General features: G+C 66.3%; 1 protein-coding gene across 2 annotated transcripts in view; it reads left to right on the top strand.

Annotated features, from left to right (window-relative positions):
- Nucleotides 1-14,979, top strand: part of CAMSAP3 (calmodulin regulated spectrin associated protein family member 3) — a 35,181-nt gene that overhangs the window by 16,281 nt on the left and 3,921 nt on the right. Inside the window, exons 3-12 of one of the 2 annotated variants that reach the window (XM_075902169.2) lie at nt 3,516-3,650; nt 3,934-4,032; nt 6,112-6,159; nt 8,220-8,358; nt 9,303-9,442; nt 10,035-10,128; nt 10,598-10,649; nt 12,085-12,143; nt 12,664-12,739; nt 13,082-14,888. In XM_075902169.2, the coding sequence (XP_075758284.2) occupies nt 3,516-3,650; nt 3,934-4,032; nt 6,112-6,159; nt 8,220-8,358; nt 9,303-9,442; nt 10,035-10,128; nt 10,598-10,649; nt 12,085-12,143; nt 12,664-12,739; nt 13,082-14,888 (2,649 nt within the window). The remainder of the gene's footprint in view (nt 1-3,515; nt 3,651-3,933; nt 4,033-6,111; nt 6,160-8,219; nt 8,359-9,302; nt 9,443-10,034; nt 10,129-10,597; nt 10,650-12,084; nt 12,144-12,663; nt 12,740-13,081; nt 14,889-14,979) is intronic. The other variant, XM_075902171.2, reaches the window with a different exon arrangement.

Raw genomic sequence — 14,979 nt, 5'->3', positions numbered from 1 at the left:
GCGGCTGGGGATGCTCCTGGCTGGGCATTGGAAGGTGGCTGGGGCAGGTGCTGCCGGGGCAGGGGGTGGAAGGGCGAGTGCCCCGTGCTGGGGAGAGAGCAGGCATCCCGGACTGGGCAGGCCTGCCCCTGCCCATCCTGCCTCCCTCTGGGACATGCGCTGGCATGGGGCAGGGCCTTTACAGGTTGGGAGCTCAGTTGGCACCTGAGGGTGGGGCACGGCCCCAGGACTGAGTGCTACCCCCATGTGCATGCTGCGGGGGGGCCCTCCCCTCTTCAGGATGGGCCAATAGTGGGTGTCCTGGTGCGAAAGGCAGGGGAGGGGGGTTAGCTGCAGCCTTGGGGTGGGTGAGGTGGGGGGCAGCTGTGAGCACAGGGATCCTGGCTGGGGCCTGAGGTGACGCTAACTGGGAGCTCTGGGAAGTCGGGCAGGCTCTGCCGGGAGCAGCTGCTGTCTGGGCTGGTTAAGTCGGGGGGGGGGGGGGGGGGTTTGCCAGCCTGCTTAAGCCCAGGGGTGACTGGGCGTCGCTGCTGCAGCCTGGAGATTACAGCCCTGCCCGTGTGGGGCGGTTGGGGGCCAGCGCTGCCTGCAGGTGCCTGATGGATCGGCTGCTGGGCTGGGGCTGGAGGGAGGCCGGGGCGTGCTATATAGAGAGCCAAGGCTGGTTCAGAGCCCGGGGGAATCCATGCAGGGCACGGCCCGCTTCTCTGGCCACACGCAGCTCCAGGGGGGTCCCAGCCAGGCGGTGCAGGGCGGCCGGAGACCAGCAGTATCGGGGGGGGGGGGGGGCCTTGGGCACCTATAGAAGAAGCCCTGCGTATCAGGGCTGCCCTGATCAATGGGGACACCCGGTCACTGCACCCCACGTGCCCCCCCGGCACGTCGTCGGGCTGCCCTGGGAGGCTGTGGGTGACGCTCAGCGGCAGCGCCGAGTTCTGACCCCACCCGCTGCCCGACACGGGGACGGATGCTCCAAACCTGCTGTGGGGGTGGGCGCCGCTGGGGGCTGGGCTCTGGGGCCGCTGGGCCCTCTTTGGCTTGGAGCCGATAATGGGGATTAGTCGCTCCACCGAGCTGGAAGGGGGGGTCCAGCTGGCTTGCTGCCAAGGGGAGCAGCATGGGGTCGATAGCCAGGCTGGCTGGGGAGGGAGGAGCCCGGCTGGGAGGTGGGGGATGGGCTGGAGGAGCCTTCTCAGTCCTGAGCCCGCTGGGGAAGGCCCTGGCCAGGGCTCCCTTGCCCTTGGGGCTGGGCTTCCTTGCTAGGGACGTGGGACCTGCAGCCTCCTTCCCCCAACACCAGCTCCAAGGGGCACAAATCTGCTGCGAGTCTCCCAGTCCTGCCTGGCTGAGGCTCTGGGCTGCAGGAGGGAGCATGGATTCCCCCAGCGCCCTGCCCCCGGTGCCCCCCATGCCCAGTCAGAGCCGTGCCAGGCTCCTGCTGCCATGGCTCTGTAATGCCCATCCCTAAATCCCACAGGGCTGGGGCGGGGGACAGGCTGCCCAGTGAGACCGCCCTGGTCTGTCCCCCCCCTTCTCCCCAGCGTGGCCCAGGCTCGAGGGGGTGTTGGCCTTGTGGGAGCTGGTCAGAGTCCTAGCCCAGGCCCTTCCTCTTCTCCGTGCTGGCCTGTCCCTCGTGGCTGATGCTGGCCAGTAACTGGCCCCTTGCTGGACAGGGGCTATTCCCGTCTTGCGGTTTTATGACCCTTGTGAGCTGCCACTGCTCACAGCAAGCATCTGGCTCCCTCTCTGACCCTCTGAGATCCTGTGGCAGGCAGTTCCGCAGGCTAACTGGGCCAAGCTCTTTCCTCCCGTCAGCCCCACACCTGGGGGAAGGGTGAGCACGTGTCTTCCCTGTCCCACTGCTCAGACTTCTCCCCTTAGGCCCGCGAACGCTGGGAGCCAGGTCAGTGGGTGTTTGCTGCTCTGCTGAAACACCGGCTTGCACAAAACAAAACATCTGGCTTGGCGAGTGCTCCTCGTGCCCTCCCCCCGACGCCCACGGTTCTGCCCTTGGCAGCGCCTTAGAGGCGACAGGCATAACGCCAGGCCTGGCTAATGGGCTTCTTCCCCTTGCTGGGGTTTCCGGGTAGGCTCTGTCTGACCCAGTTGCTCTCCAGCTGAGCTGAGCTGCCCGCTGTGTCTGGGGGCCACGCCGTCCGCCACGAGGGGAACCGGGGAGCTGGGGACTCTGGGCTTGGTGTGGGCCCTACCCTCGGGCCTCTCTAGCAGCTGGTGGGGGATGGGCTCATGTTAATGATTGGCAAGTGGCTGTGTTAGGCAACAGCCGGATGGGCTGTGGGAGAGCTGGGTGCTCCGGTGCCAGGGTCGGAGCCGCGCTAATCGGGTTAAGCATTAGCCACGCTGGGATGCCCGGGGATCCGTCCAGGGATAATTGGCTTGTGGGAGGATCCTATTACCCCTGTCCGGCTGGGACGCTGTTCTGGGGCGCGTGGGTTCCTCTGCCTGAGGTCTGTGGCAGTGGTGTGAACCCTGGGGCCCGGCACCTCCTCCCACATAGGCCCAGTTGGCTAATCCAACTGCCCTGAGGTGCTGAGGGTTGGCCGGCCTGGCTGGGGCAGCACAGCCCCCCTGCCCTCAGCTCCACCCGCTGTGGGCTCTGCTTTCAGCATCCGCTCCTGAGACCATGGCCTCAGGTCCCCTGTGCTCCAGCGAGAGTGCAGGGGAGGCAGGGCGTGGTCAGTCCCCAGCCTTGACTCTCCTGCTCTGATCACAGGACCCCTCAGGGCTGGGAGTGGAACCCAGGACATCCTGGTGCCAGTCTCCTGCTGTAACCTCTAGGCCCTGCTCCCTCAGAGCTGCCATTGTCCTACCCTGCTTGTTGCAGGCTGCTGTGGCATGGGCTCCATGCAGGCCCTGCCCTGGCAGCGATGTCCATGTCTAGGCTGGCCCTGGCAGCACCCCCCCTCCCCCGGGGGCTCTAGTAGCTGCATAGGCCCAGTTGCTGGGGGCCATTAAACCTCTCGCTTTCCTGTCCTGAGCCTGCCTGACCCTTGGCACCGAGTTGTCAGAGGCTCCAGCTTCTCCGCAGGCACCTTGAGGTGGTGGGTATCTGTGGGGGCTCCCGGCCCTGGCTCTTGAGCACTTCTGCTGTTTGCTCCCCCTCGTGTCAGGGCCCGTCCTGCCCTCTGACTGTAGGGTGAGCTGTGAGAACTGCCCTTGCTGTGGAGAGTGGAGGCCTGGTACAGACACATTCAAACCCTGCTACAGGATTCGCTGGCCACATTGAGCCTGGGACATGCTGGTGTTGGGGCCAAGGGCTGCTTGTGGGGTTGGGGATCCCCCCCATAGATGCCCCTGGTGAGTGTAAAGTGGGGGGGGGGTGGCAGTTGGATGGGGGGGTCTCTGGGCTGGGCCAGGCCATGGAGCTTAGGCGGTGAGGCCGTGAAGGGCAGGCGCTAGGCTGCACCTAGTGGGGAGAAGAGACCCCCCCCAGGCCAAGGCACAGGGAGGGCAGGAGTGTGAGTACAGTGTCGTCTGGTCCCTTCTCCCTGCAGGGTGCGCACCTGGCAGTGATCGACTCCCTGATGATGGCCTTTGCTGTGGAAGCCACCCACACGCTGAGCGCCCCCCCTGGCACCAGCCTGGGTGACAGCTCCTGGGAGCAGAAGCTCCTCTTCTGGGTGGACACGGTATGATGGGGGCCCTTGGGGCTGTTAGGGGAACTGTGTGTGTGTGGTGGGGGGGGGGGTCCTTGGCCCCTAATGCCCCCTAGCTGTATGGATGGTGGGGGCACCAGGGCACTGGTCTCAGTGGGTGTCCTCGTCTCGCTCCTGCTGCCCTAGAGACTTCAGACTCTGCCCCCCAGACTCCTGCTGAGCTGCCCTCTTCCATCAGCATTGGGGCAGGGGCTGTCTCCAGGCTTGGGGCCTCTCCCTGCCCCGAGTACCGACTAAACCTCCCTCCCTCCCACAGGTGAACCGCAAGCTGCAGGAGAGCACTGAGCGGGAGGGCTCGCAGCAGCCAGCGCCTGGCATGGGGGGCCAGGCCCAGCCCCCAGGAAGCGGCCCCAAGGTGGGTCTGTTGATCACTGCGCTGAGGTCATCGGGGGGGGGGGGCACGAGGGAGGTGTGCATGGGGCCCTTTCACTTGAAACAGGGTGAGTGGGGCAGGGCCACCGTGGCGGGTGGGGGGTGTGGTGGAGTCGTGGGAATTCCTGGGCTTTGGTGGCATGAACTCCCTCAGGGAGGGGCTGTGGCTGGTCCCCGGAGGCCATGGACGAAGCTCTCCCCGGGGAGACCTGTGCACTCCTGCACCACGGGGAGCGTCCACCCTCAGTCTGCTGCTAATACCCCTGTCGTGGCTGTGCTGTGTGTGTTGGGGGGCTCTGCCTTCTGGGGATAATGGCTCTACCTGCTGCCCCCAGGTGCCTCCCTCCCTCCCCATGCTTCCCCCTTCCGGGCAGCCATCCCTGGCTCCATGCCTGGGAGGGGAGGGGCCTCTCCATGCACCTGTCTGCCAGGCGGGACAGGAGTCCCTCTCCGCCCAGCTGGGCATGCACTCTGCCCTGGGGCAGCTGGTGTGACCCCTGCGTGGCTGCCTGCGGGCCCATGGAGGTTCGCTGTGTGACTCTTCTCTTCTGCGTCTCTCTCTCCTCCTTCCTGTGGCCTTTCTCCTTCCTCCTCGTCAGTGTCCCACCAGGTGGTACTGGAAACTGGTTCCTGTAAGTGGGTGGTTTATTTACTCTCCCCTCCCCTGAGCCGACTGACGGCCGGGGCCGTGTCCTGCCAGCGCTGCTGGGCAGATGGCTGTGGGTCTGCATGCCAGGAGACACCCCTGCCCCCGAGCAAAGGATGCTGGGGCCCAGGGCACTGTGGGAGGGGTGGCCCCTGCGTGTGGGGGGGGGGAAGGCTGCAGTGTCTTGTGGGAAGGATAGCTTCTGTATGTGTGTGGAGGGGAGGGGAATGGCAGGCCCCAGGGCATTGTGGGAAGGGTGGCCTGTGTGTGTGGGGAGGGGCAGGTGACAGGCCCCAGGGCAGTGTGGAGAAAATGGCCCCTATGTTTGTGGGGAAACTGGTGGCAGGCCCCGGGGCACCGTGGAGGGGTGTGTGTGTGTGGGTGGGGGGGGGGTGGCCCCAGGGCACTGTAGGCATGTGTGGCTCCAGAGCCTTGTGGGAGGGTGCCTGCCTTGGAGGGGGGGGCATTTCTGGAGCTTGGCTTAGAGGCGGTGGGGCCTGGGTCCCCTGAATGCCATCCTGTCCCTCAGTCTTTATGGCCTGGGGGTGGTGACTCTTGTGGTCCAAGGGGTAACCAGGCTTAGAGCTGCCCCAGAGCGGAAGATGCCCCGTCAGACCACATTGTGGGGGGATCTCTGCTGGGGGAGGGGGTGCTAAACGCCAGCAGATTGTTGCGAATGCATCCCAGCATCCTTTGCTCACAAATTCCCCCTACCTGCCATGCACCCCTTCTTCCGTCTCTTAGCTTCTTACACACACAGAGCTGTGGCATCTGCCCTACTGAGCGGGGGTGGCGGGAGTGGGGGGGGGGGGTGTATCCCCACCTGGTGGCTGGAAAGGAAGGGGTATGTGCCTGGCTCTTGCCAAGCCCAGGAGCCATGGGGGTTGTGGGGGGCAGATAAGGGTACATAGGACTGCCCAGCCTGTAACACCAAAACAGACCCTGTGCTCACACTTGGGAGTGTTTGGGTTCAGTAATGAGCTAAGAGACCCAGGAGTGGGGGAGTTAGACAGCCAATCAAAAGCAGCATGCTGGTCACATGACATTCCCCCCCTTTGCTTGCTCTCATTTCCCCCCCCTTCCCCCAGGGGTGAGGGTCCCCAGTGCTCTGGGGTCCAGGCTGTGAGCAGGAGAGCAGGTTAGACCTAGGTTCAAGGGGTGCCCCCCAATCTGGTTGGACTATAGGAGGTGTCTGTGCAGGGACCCCGGCTGCATGTTAGGAGAGGGCAGGCCTGGGGCAGGCTCAAAGGCAGCGCATGTCCCCCCCCCCCCCCCCCCCCAAAGGGTAGGGCTGTAGAGTGGCGGCTGGCCCCCTCCAGGCTGGCCAGACAGCAGCTCCGTCCCTGCGGCTCTCTCCAGCCGCTGCTGGGCCCCTGCATTGACGAGGCTTTCTCTTTCCTTTGCTGCTGCGCCCAGCATGCCATCGCGTTTTGTTTGAAGGAGTCGGGGAATAACCCTCCTGTGGTAACGTATCACTGAGTGCCTGCGCCCCTGCTGCGCGCCGGCCGGCCCCATGGGCCTCGCTCTGCTTCTGTGCCAGCCCGCCTGTGGGGCTGCTATTCCTCCTGCAACGCTCCTGCCCCCCCCACGTTCCACCCTCTGGCCCGGACAGTGGCCTCTGGGCCTGAGGGCTTGGCATGAGGGACAGGACATCACTTGCTCTGGGGCAATGGGGGCAGTTCCCCCACAACTTGGTTTGCACCCCTGACTTCTCACCGGTCTGCGCCGTGTCGCTCCCCGCCCCCCCCCCCCCTCGACTTCTCACCGGTCTGTGCCGTGTCGCTCCCCGGCACCCCCCTCCCCCCCGACTTCTCACCGGTCTGTGCCGTGTCGCTCCCCGGCACCCCCCCCCCCCCCCCCGCTGGCCCCCCCCCGACTTCTCACCGGTCTGTGCTGTGTCGCTCCCCCCCTTCCCCCTCAACTTCTCACCGGTCTGTGCCGTGTCGCTCCCCGGCACCCCCCTCCCCTCCGACTTCTCACCGGTCTGTGCCGTGTCGCTCCCCGGCCCCCCCCCCGACTTCTCACCGGTCTGTGCCGTGTCGCTCCCCGGCCCCCCCCCCGACTTCTCACCGGTCTGTGCCGTGTCGCTCCCCGGCCCCCCCCCGACTTCTCAGGGTCCCAGTCACATCTAACAGTCTGTGCCAAGGCTGCTTGCCCCAAAGGCTGCCCCGGGAGCCGAAGGGCCTTTAGCGCAGGCTTAGTGTCGTGGTGCCACCTAGTGGCTGCAGCCCACCCAGTGACCAAGCAAGCGTGTCTCCCCAGTGGGGTCCTTCCTAGTTCTGAAGGACGTGGGTTTGATTCCCGAGGCTGCTTCTCTCCCTGGCTAAGCTGGGGACAGGCAGCCTTGCCTTTGACTAAATGTCCATCACCACCTCCACTGGGGGACTGAGAGCCCCGGGGAGTTCCTGCCCTGTAAAGGAGCAGCACAGGATGGACTGCACCCCCCAACCTAGGTCAGAAGTGGGGGAGTCTGCTTCAGAGGTCCATGGGGCTGTAATGGAGCAGCCCCCGCCCATAGTCTGGCACCTGGCCTGTTGGAGGAGGCAGGGGTTCGCCATGCAGGGTTGTTTGGGGGGGCTAGGAAGGTAAAACCAGTTCACTGGTTAAAGCTAAGTTTTAACCGACTAAGCAGGATCCCACTCCTGCCCCAGTGCTTGGGGGGATGGGAGGGGCAGCTGACTTTTGCTCCCGGCCCCAAGGTCGGGGGTGGAGGGGGAGCTGGCAGCGGCAGCTGTGGGGCTGGAGCAGCCCTCTGGCTGCAGGCGTCCGTCGTACTGGTGAACCTGGCTAGCTGTTCACATCCCTCTCCAGTCCCTGCCAGGGGCTCCTTGCAGGAGGAATAACAGGGCATCCCACGGCGGTTTTTTGCCCCCTTTCTCACGCTCCCGAGGCTGGCTGTATGTTGGCTGTGCACCCCCCGTAGCTGCTTGCTCCTGCTCGGCTCCGTGCGCCCGTGCCTGCGTCGGGCTCTGGCTGTCTCGTCTCCGTGCTTGTGTTGCTGTGACCTCAGGGCAGACGGGAGGGGGAGTCCTGCTTGCCCTGCTGCTGCCTTTCAGAGCAGGGGGGCCCGGTTCGTCTTTACTGCTTCCTCCGTCTGTGCCAGGCCTGGGGGCAATATGGCAGCCCTAGACTGAGGGGCGGGGCCATTGTGTTGAGCTGCTCCCAAACTCCTTCCTCCCCACAGTGGACAGGAAGTGCTGTGTCCTGGGGGGCCATCCCCAGGTCCCAGCTCATCTTGGCCGCTTTGCCCCACGGGACCCAGCCACAGCCCCCCTGCCTTGAGGGAGCCGCATCCCACCCAGCATGAAACCTGTTCCTGATGCCCCATGTTTGGGGGGCTGGGGATCTGTATTGGGATGAGTAGACCTTTCTCAGTGGGGTGCTGGGGGTCACTAGGTAGTTAGAGCCCTGGCCTCTGAGGGGTGGGCTGGCAGAGCAGAGCCTGTAGTGCCCCTGGCTGTGCTGTGGGGTGGGCCCCCCATCCTCCAGCTGTTCACCCCCTCCCCTGTCTCTGCTGTGGGCAGATCCGCTACCGGAAGGACAAGGTGCTGTCCAAACAGACGCCCTGCTTCCCATCTGTCATGGGCATGAAGGACCTGGCCAACGGGGGCGCCATCGCTGCCACCATCCACTATTACTGCCCCGATGTGGTGCGCCTGGAGGGTGAGTGCAAATGTGGCGCTGCACTACAGGGGGGCTTCCAGGCGCTGGTGGGGTGGGAGCTGGGGGTTAGGGGCGCGGGTGCTGGCGGGGTGGGAGCCGGGGGTTAGGGGTGCCGGGTGGCGGGGTGGGAGCCGGGGGTTAGGGGCGCGGGCGCCGGCGGGGTGGGAGCCGGGGGTTAGGGACCGGGGTGCCGGGTGGCGGGATGGGAGCCAGGGATTGCGGGCGCTGGCAGGGTGGGAGCAGGGGGTTAGGGGCGCGGGCGCCGGCGGGGTGGGAGCCGGGGGTTAGGGGCCGGGGTGCCGGGTGGCGGGGTGGGAGCCGGGGGTTAGGGACCGGGGTGCCGGGTGGCGGGGTGGGAGCCGGGGATTGCGGGCGCTGGCGGGGTGGGAGCAGGGGGTTAGGGGCGCGGGCGCTGGCGGGGTGGGAGCCGGGGGTTAGGGGCGCCGGCGGGGTGGGAGCCGGGGGTTAGGGACCGGGGTGCCGGGTGGCGGGGTGGGAGTCGGGGATTGCGGGCGCTGGCGGGGTGGGAGCCGGGGGTTAGGGGCGCCGGCGGGGTGGGAGCCGGGGGTTAGGGACCGGGGTGCCGGGTGGCGGGGTGGGAGTCGGGGATTGCGGGCGCTGGCGGGGTGGGAGCCGGGGGTTAGGGGTGCCGGGTGGTGGGGTGGGAGTCGGAGATTGCGGGCGCTGGCGGGGTGGGAGCTGGGGGTTAGGGGCCAGGGCTCCAGGGGGCGGGAGCCGGGTTGTATGCTGGAGGGCAGGGTGATGTTCCCTCTAATCTCCATTCACGTGCAGGGTGAATAAGGGTTTTTTATGTGCATGAAACCAGAAACCCAGCTGTGGGCGCTTGGCTAACTGGCTCGGCGGTGCTGGAATCGCTCAGCTTGCCGGGAACACTGCTGGGGGGGGGCGGGCCCCGGGACGGCACTGACACCCTCTCCCTGCAGACGTGTGCCTGAAGGAGACCATGTCGGTGGCCGACAGCCTCTACAACCTGCAGCTCATCCAGGAGTTCTGCGCAGGGTACCTGGGGGGCTGCTGCCCCCTGGCGCTGGAGGACCTGCTCTACGTGCCTCCCGTGCTGAGGGTGAGTGGGGCAGGACCAAGGTGCCCCCAGCTCGTGGGCAGTGCCGTGTGCACAGGAGACTCCTGCGAGGGGACAGGCGCTGCCAGGCCCCGCTGGAGGGAGCGTGTCCTGAGGAGCTGGGGGTGCTGGGGCATGTGGAGTGGGGTGGCTGTCGGGCTCGCCCAGGCAGGACACCCTTCCTGTCCCAGTGCAAGCTTTGGGGCTGGGTTCAGTGTTACCATGGAGTCCTGGGGGTGGGAGGCTCTGCCCAGCCCTGACTGCAGCTCCCCAGCCTGTGCCCCGCTCTCCACTCACGCAGAAGGGTGCGAATTAGCCTGCCTGAGGGAACAGCCCGGCCTGGCCCTAATGAGGCCTTGGCTGGTGCCTCCAGCTGCTCTAATTGGGGCTGTGCAGCCTGGCACGAAGGGCCCCTCTGGGCTGGGCCTGGGCCTGGCGCCCTGGAGTCGGTGCCTTGCTTGGGGAGAGGGGTGAACGCTGATCCCTGGGGCGGGGTGGTGGCTGGGGAGCCCCCCTACTCTGGCTAGGGGGCACTCGAGGGGGCGTCCCATTGCCCCTGTGGAGCATGTTAGCAGCGGTTCTGCCTCCCCTGCAGATCAACATCGGGGTGTTCCTGGCTGAGCTCTTCCTGTGCTTCGAGGTGCTCAAGCCGGGCTTCGTGCGCCCCAAGGAGCCGGGGGGACTCAAAGGTACCGGGGCCCCTCAGTCCCATGCGGGGGGAGGGGGGGAGTTCTTCTCCTACAGCCAGACCCCTGGGGCAAAGCTGCCTCTGACCTCTCCTGCTGGCACTGGACTCCGGTGCAGGGGAGTCAGGGGGCCCTGCCTGAGAGGGGCAGATCTTCTGTGCTGGACCCCAGATGGGGCTGTCATGCTGGCTGGCTGCTGCCGGGGTGTGTTGGGGAGGGGGGGGCACTGCAACCGCCAGCCACGGGGGACTCCCCCTTCCAAGGCCAGGGTGGGGGAGGAGTGGGAGTGGAGCATTCTGGGAGCTGGCTCAGCCCAGCCCCAGAACAAAGGCCCCTGTGTCGGCAAAGCCCTTTGAAGGACCTTGGCAGCTGTTCAGGTCGGGGCTGGCAGTGTGGCCGGGGCGGGCGCTGGCCGTGCCCATCCCACCGGAGGTGGCTGGGGAGAGACTCATGCTCCCTGCCTGCCTTCCAGATCTGCCTGTGATGAGCGACTGCCTGACACCCAGCAGTGGCAACAGCAACAGGTGAGTCAGCAGCCTGGCACGGCAGCAGCCAGCCAGCCAGTGCCGGATCAGGTCTGCTCAGTGCTGGGCGCTCTCCCAACAGTCTGGCCCCAGAGAGGCAGTAGGAGGCGCTCTCTCCGGGTAACCCCTGACTGGGAGCGCCAGGTCTCTCCCTTTGGCGACTCTTCCATGAAGCTGGCAGGTGGGGGCCCTCAGCTGGGGCCTGGAGAAGAGGTATCTGGGAGCCTGACCCCTCTTTCTCCCCTGGGGGGCTGGAGTCTGCAGCTGGGATATTGCTTCCAAGCCCTGGTGGGGATAATGCAGTCGCCATGGCTCACCTGCCAGCTTACAGCGCCTGGGCAGAGCAGCTCTGAGCCACTAGCAGGCCCCTGCAGCCACTGTATCGATAGAGGGATCACATCCTCCTCCGCCTGGGAAGAGAAACATTCAGCAGGAGTGTGAGATGTGGCTCCCCCCCCCCCCCCCCCAAACGGCCCATCCCTGCCCAGCAATTGGATTTTTAAAGAATTAAGGGTTTGGGGTTTTTTCCCCTTCAGCCTGGGTCTCTGCAGAACAGGATTTTGGCCAAAAACAGCTGGTGGAGTCCCTGGCAGAGCCTCCCAGAGCTGGGGATAGGACCCAGGAGTCAGCATTGTTGCTCTAACCACTAGTCCCCACTCCATTCCAGGCCCTGGGGATAGGACCCAGGAGTCAGCATTGTTGCTCTAACCACTAGTCCCCACTCCATTCCAGGCCTTGGGGATAGGACCCAGGAGTCAGCATTGTTGCTCTAACCACTAGTCCCCACTCCATTCCAGGCCCTGGGGATAGGACCCAGGAGTCAGCATTGTTGCTCTAACCACTAGTCCCCACTCCATTCCAGGCCCTGGGGATAGGACCCAGGAGTGAGCATTGTTGCTCTAACCACTAGTCCCCACTCCATTCCAGGCCTTGGGGATAGGACCCAGGAGTGAGCATTGTTGCTCTAACCACTAGTCCCCACTCCATTCCAGGCCTTGGGGATAGGACCCAGGAGTGAGCATTGTTGCTCTAACCACTAGTCCCCACTCCATTCCAGGCCCTGGGGATAGGACCCAGGAGTCCTGGCTCATGAACTGTGCTTCTCCCTGCCATGCTGAGCAGAGCCTCCTTCCGTGAGCTTCCTGCCAAGGCAGAGCTTGAATGAAATGAATTTGTAAAATCCAGCCTGAGTCTGGCTGGCTTGTGCCCCGACCCACTACCCCTGCCAGGCGGGGACCCAGGTAGAGCTCCCCCTGGTGGACGCCTGAGGGTGACCTCCTCAGAGCAGTGGGCAGGCCTCCCTGCGTCCTGTACCTGGTGGAGCCATCTCCTCTGGGCCCAGGTGGTGCTGAGCTGGCAGCTGGGGGGCGGGGGAAGAAGCATGTTCTCATGTGCTCCAGCCTCACCTGTCTGTCTCTGTCTGTCTCTCTTGCAGCGGTTCCCCCGTGTTCAGCTTCCTCCTGCCAGGCGGGCAGCCGCAGTCCCCGCTCAGAGGTTCGCTAGGGGACGTGCCCTGCTACTGGTGGGGTGGTGGGGTTCAGTCCTGGTCTGACCTGAGCTGGGGGCTTGGGCCCCTGACTGATGCCTGCTGTCTGTGGGGGTCCCCGGCTAGGTGCACAAACAACCATAGGAAAACCGGGGGTCCCCCAGCTTGGTCTGGTCCTGAACCCTTCAGGGTGGCATCCAGGCCCCTGTGCACTTAAGGGTGTAGACGGGCATTGTAGTGCCTCAGCCCAGATTCCTGTGGACCTGCTCCCTGCACCAAACCATCCTGGAGGGGGCTGGGCAGCTCCTGACTCATGCGGGGGGCTCTGTTCCTGTGGGGGATGGATGGATGGTTCTGGGCTGGCTAGTGTGGGTGGATCTGAGCATCTTGGCTGGCTAGCAGGATAGGGGCCTGGATGTTGGAGTGGACCTGAGCTATTCTCAGAGGTCTCTGTGGGGCGCTCCGGGCTGTTGGAGCAGGGGCTGCTGGGAGGTTCTGGGAGGTTGTGACCAGATCTCTGTGCCCCAGGCTCCATGCACCACTCTACCTCAATGTCCCATGTGGAAGGCGGATTTGGCAAAGCCTGGAGCAAGAAACAGCTGAGGTGAGGCTGAGTGGGGCTGGGAAGGGGGTGGGGTGCATCACACGTGTGGGGGCTGGTCCCTGCTGGGGGCAGGGGCTCTGTGGTTCCAGGGATCTGTGCCCCTGGGTGTGGAGATTTGGGGGTTGGGCTATGGGGGAGGCGGGGCCTTCCCTCAGCTCTAGACAGAGGCCATAGCGGGCTGAAGGGGGGTGGGGTGGGGGGGGGCTGGCTTGTTGCTCCATAGCCAGATACTAGCCCCCTGCTGTGCTCTGTGCAGGGGGCAGGGCCATTCCCCTCTAGGGTGGGCATGGTAGGGGGCGGGCTCTGTCCCTGCCCAGCCCCTTACCCCTCCTCTCCCTGCAGCCACCCGCTGTCGCAGGCTGTGTCCTTCAGCATCCCCTTTGGGCTGGACAGCGATGTGGACATCGTGATGGGGAACCCAGTGGGCATGCTGCGCTCTGTCAGCTCAGACAGCCTGGCGCCCACCCACCTGGCTCGCTCCCCCGGCCCGCCCCCCGAGGACAAGGCCCCCAATGGGCTGGTGGCGCCGCACCGGACGGCGCACAAAGTGGCGCTGTCGGCCAAGGGGATTGCGGCGCACGAGGGGCCCCCCGTGGAGAACGGGCTGGCGGACGGCTACCCCGACCTGCCCACCATCGAGGAGGCCCTGCAGATCATCCACAGCAGCGAGCGCCTGCACCCTGAGGGGGCGGCCGACGGCTTCTACCTGCATTCGCCAGAGCCGCCCAAGCCCCCCCGGCTGGCGGAGCCCACGCCACCGCTGGCTGTCTACCGCTTCCACAGCGGGCCCCCCAACGGGCGTGCCGAGGGCCCCACTCCCCCCGGGGATGGCAGCCTGGACTCAGATGCTGAGGACCCCGCCCGCCCGCCTGGCACCAAGGACGACACCTCCTCGGGCCTCAGCTCCCTGAGCTCCCAGCCGGACAGTGCCGGCTCCTCGGGGGCTGGCGTGCGCATGACCAGCTTCGCTGAGCGCAAGAAGAAGCTGGCAGCCCCTGAGGGCAAGGCCTCGCAGAGGAGCGCCAGCGAGAGCTCCGAGGGGGGCGCTGCGCCCCCTGAGGACAGCCCCGGCCGCAGCCCTGCCCTGAGCTCCGAGATGAACCAGCTGGGTGCCCGACTGGAGGAGAAGCGGCGTGCCATCGAGGCTCAGAAGAAGCGCATCGAGGCCATCTTTGCCAAGCACCGCCAGCGCCTGGGCAAGAGCGCCTTCCTGCAGCTCAAGCGGCGGGAGGGCGAGGAGGAGGAGGAGGGGGATGGGGAGGGGGAGGCCAAGCTGTCGCTGGAGGAGCGGCTGGCCCGGCTGGAGGCGGAGGAGGAGGGGGGCAGCCCGCGGGCGCCGGCTGAGGATGACGATGGGCAGGGCCAGGGCCGCCCGGAGAAGCAGGTGACATTTTCACCGGAGATCAAGGGGGCCCCCCTGGACGAGAACCTGGGCGATTACAACCGGGCCGTGGCCAAGCTGAACACGGCGCTGAGCTCCCTGCAGCTGGACATGCAGCGCCTGAGCCAGCAGCAGCAGCAGCTGATCCAGGAGAAGAAACCCAGCCAGGCCTGGGTCATCCCGGCCCCCAAGGGCCCCGGCCCGCGGGCCAGCCGGGAGTTTGTGCCGCCCCGCTCCGTGGAGCTCTCGTCGTCCTCCCCCTCCCCCTCGCCCTCCCGCAAGCCCCCCGTCCCGGCGGCGCCCCGCTCACCCCAGCCGACCCCCAAGAAGGCTGCCCCCGCCCCCCCCAAGAGTCCCAAGCACGCCCGGCCCGTGGAGCTGAAGCTGCCGCCCCTGACGCGGGTGCTGACTCCTCCCCACAACGTGGACACCCTGCCCCACCGGCGCAAGTTCTCCCCCAGCCAGGTGCCCATGCAGACCCGCTCCTCCATCCACTTCTCTGAGGAGTCCCCTGGGGCGGAGCAGCCGCCCGAGTCCCCGGAGCTGGAGAGCCAGGGCAACCTGCGGCCCGCGGCGCCTCAGGGCGGGGCAGGCAGCGCCCGGGTGTCCGGCGATGGCACCAGCGACGTGTCCTCGCCAGGCGAGCGGCGCAGCAGCCTCATCGAGATCCCGCTGTCCAGCCTGCAGGCGGAGGAGGGCGACGGGGACGACTCGCTTGAGGAATCACTGGACATCGAGGGGCAGTCTGGCCTTGGCTTCTTCTTCAAGGTGAGCGCTGGGCAGGCCCCTCCCCCCCATGGGAGCTGCCTGCCAGGGCAGAGCCGGTCTCGGCCACAACCTGTCCAGTCCCAGAGCCCCT

The sequence above is a fragment of the Pelodiscus sinensis genome, chromosome 31, assembly GCF_052426305.1.
Source record: "Pelodiscus sinensis isolate ZL-2025 chromosome 31, ASM5242630v1, whole genome shotgun sequence".
Classification (NCBI taxonomy): domain Eukaryota; kingdom Metazoa; phylum Chordata; order Testudines; family Trionychidae; genus Pelodiscus; species Pelodiscus sinensis.
The sequence above is the reverse complement of the archived record's forward strand: the minus strand, read 5'-3'. Positions and strand labels throughout refer to the sequence as shown.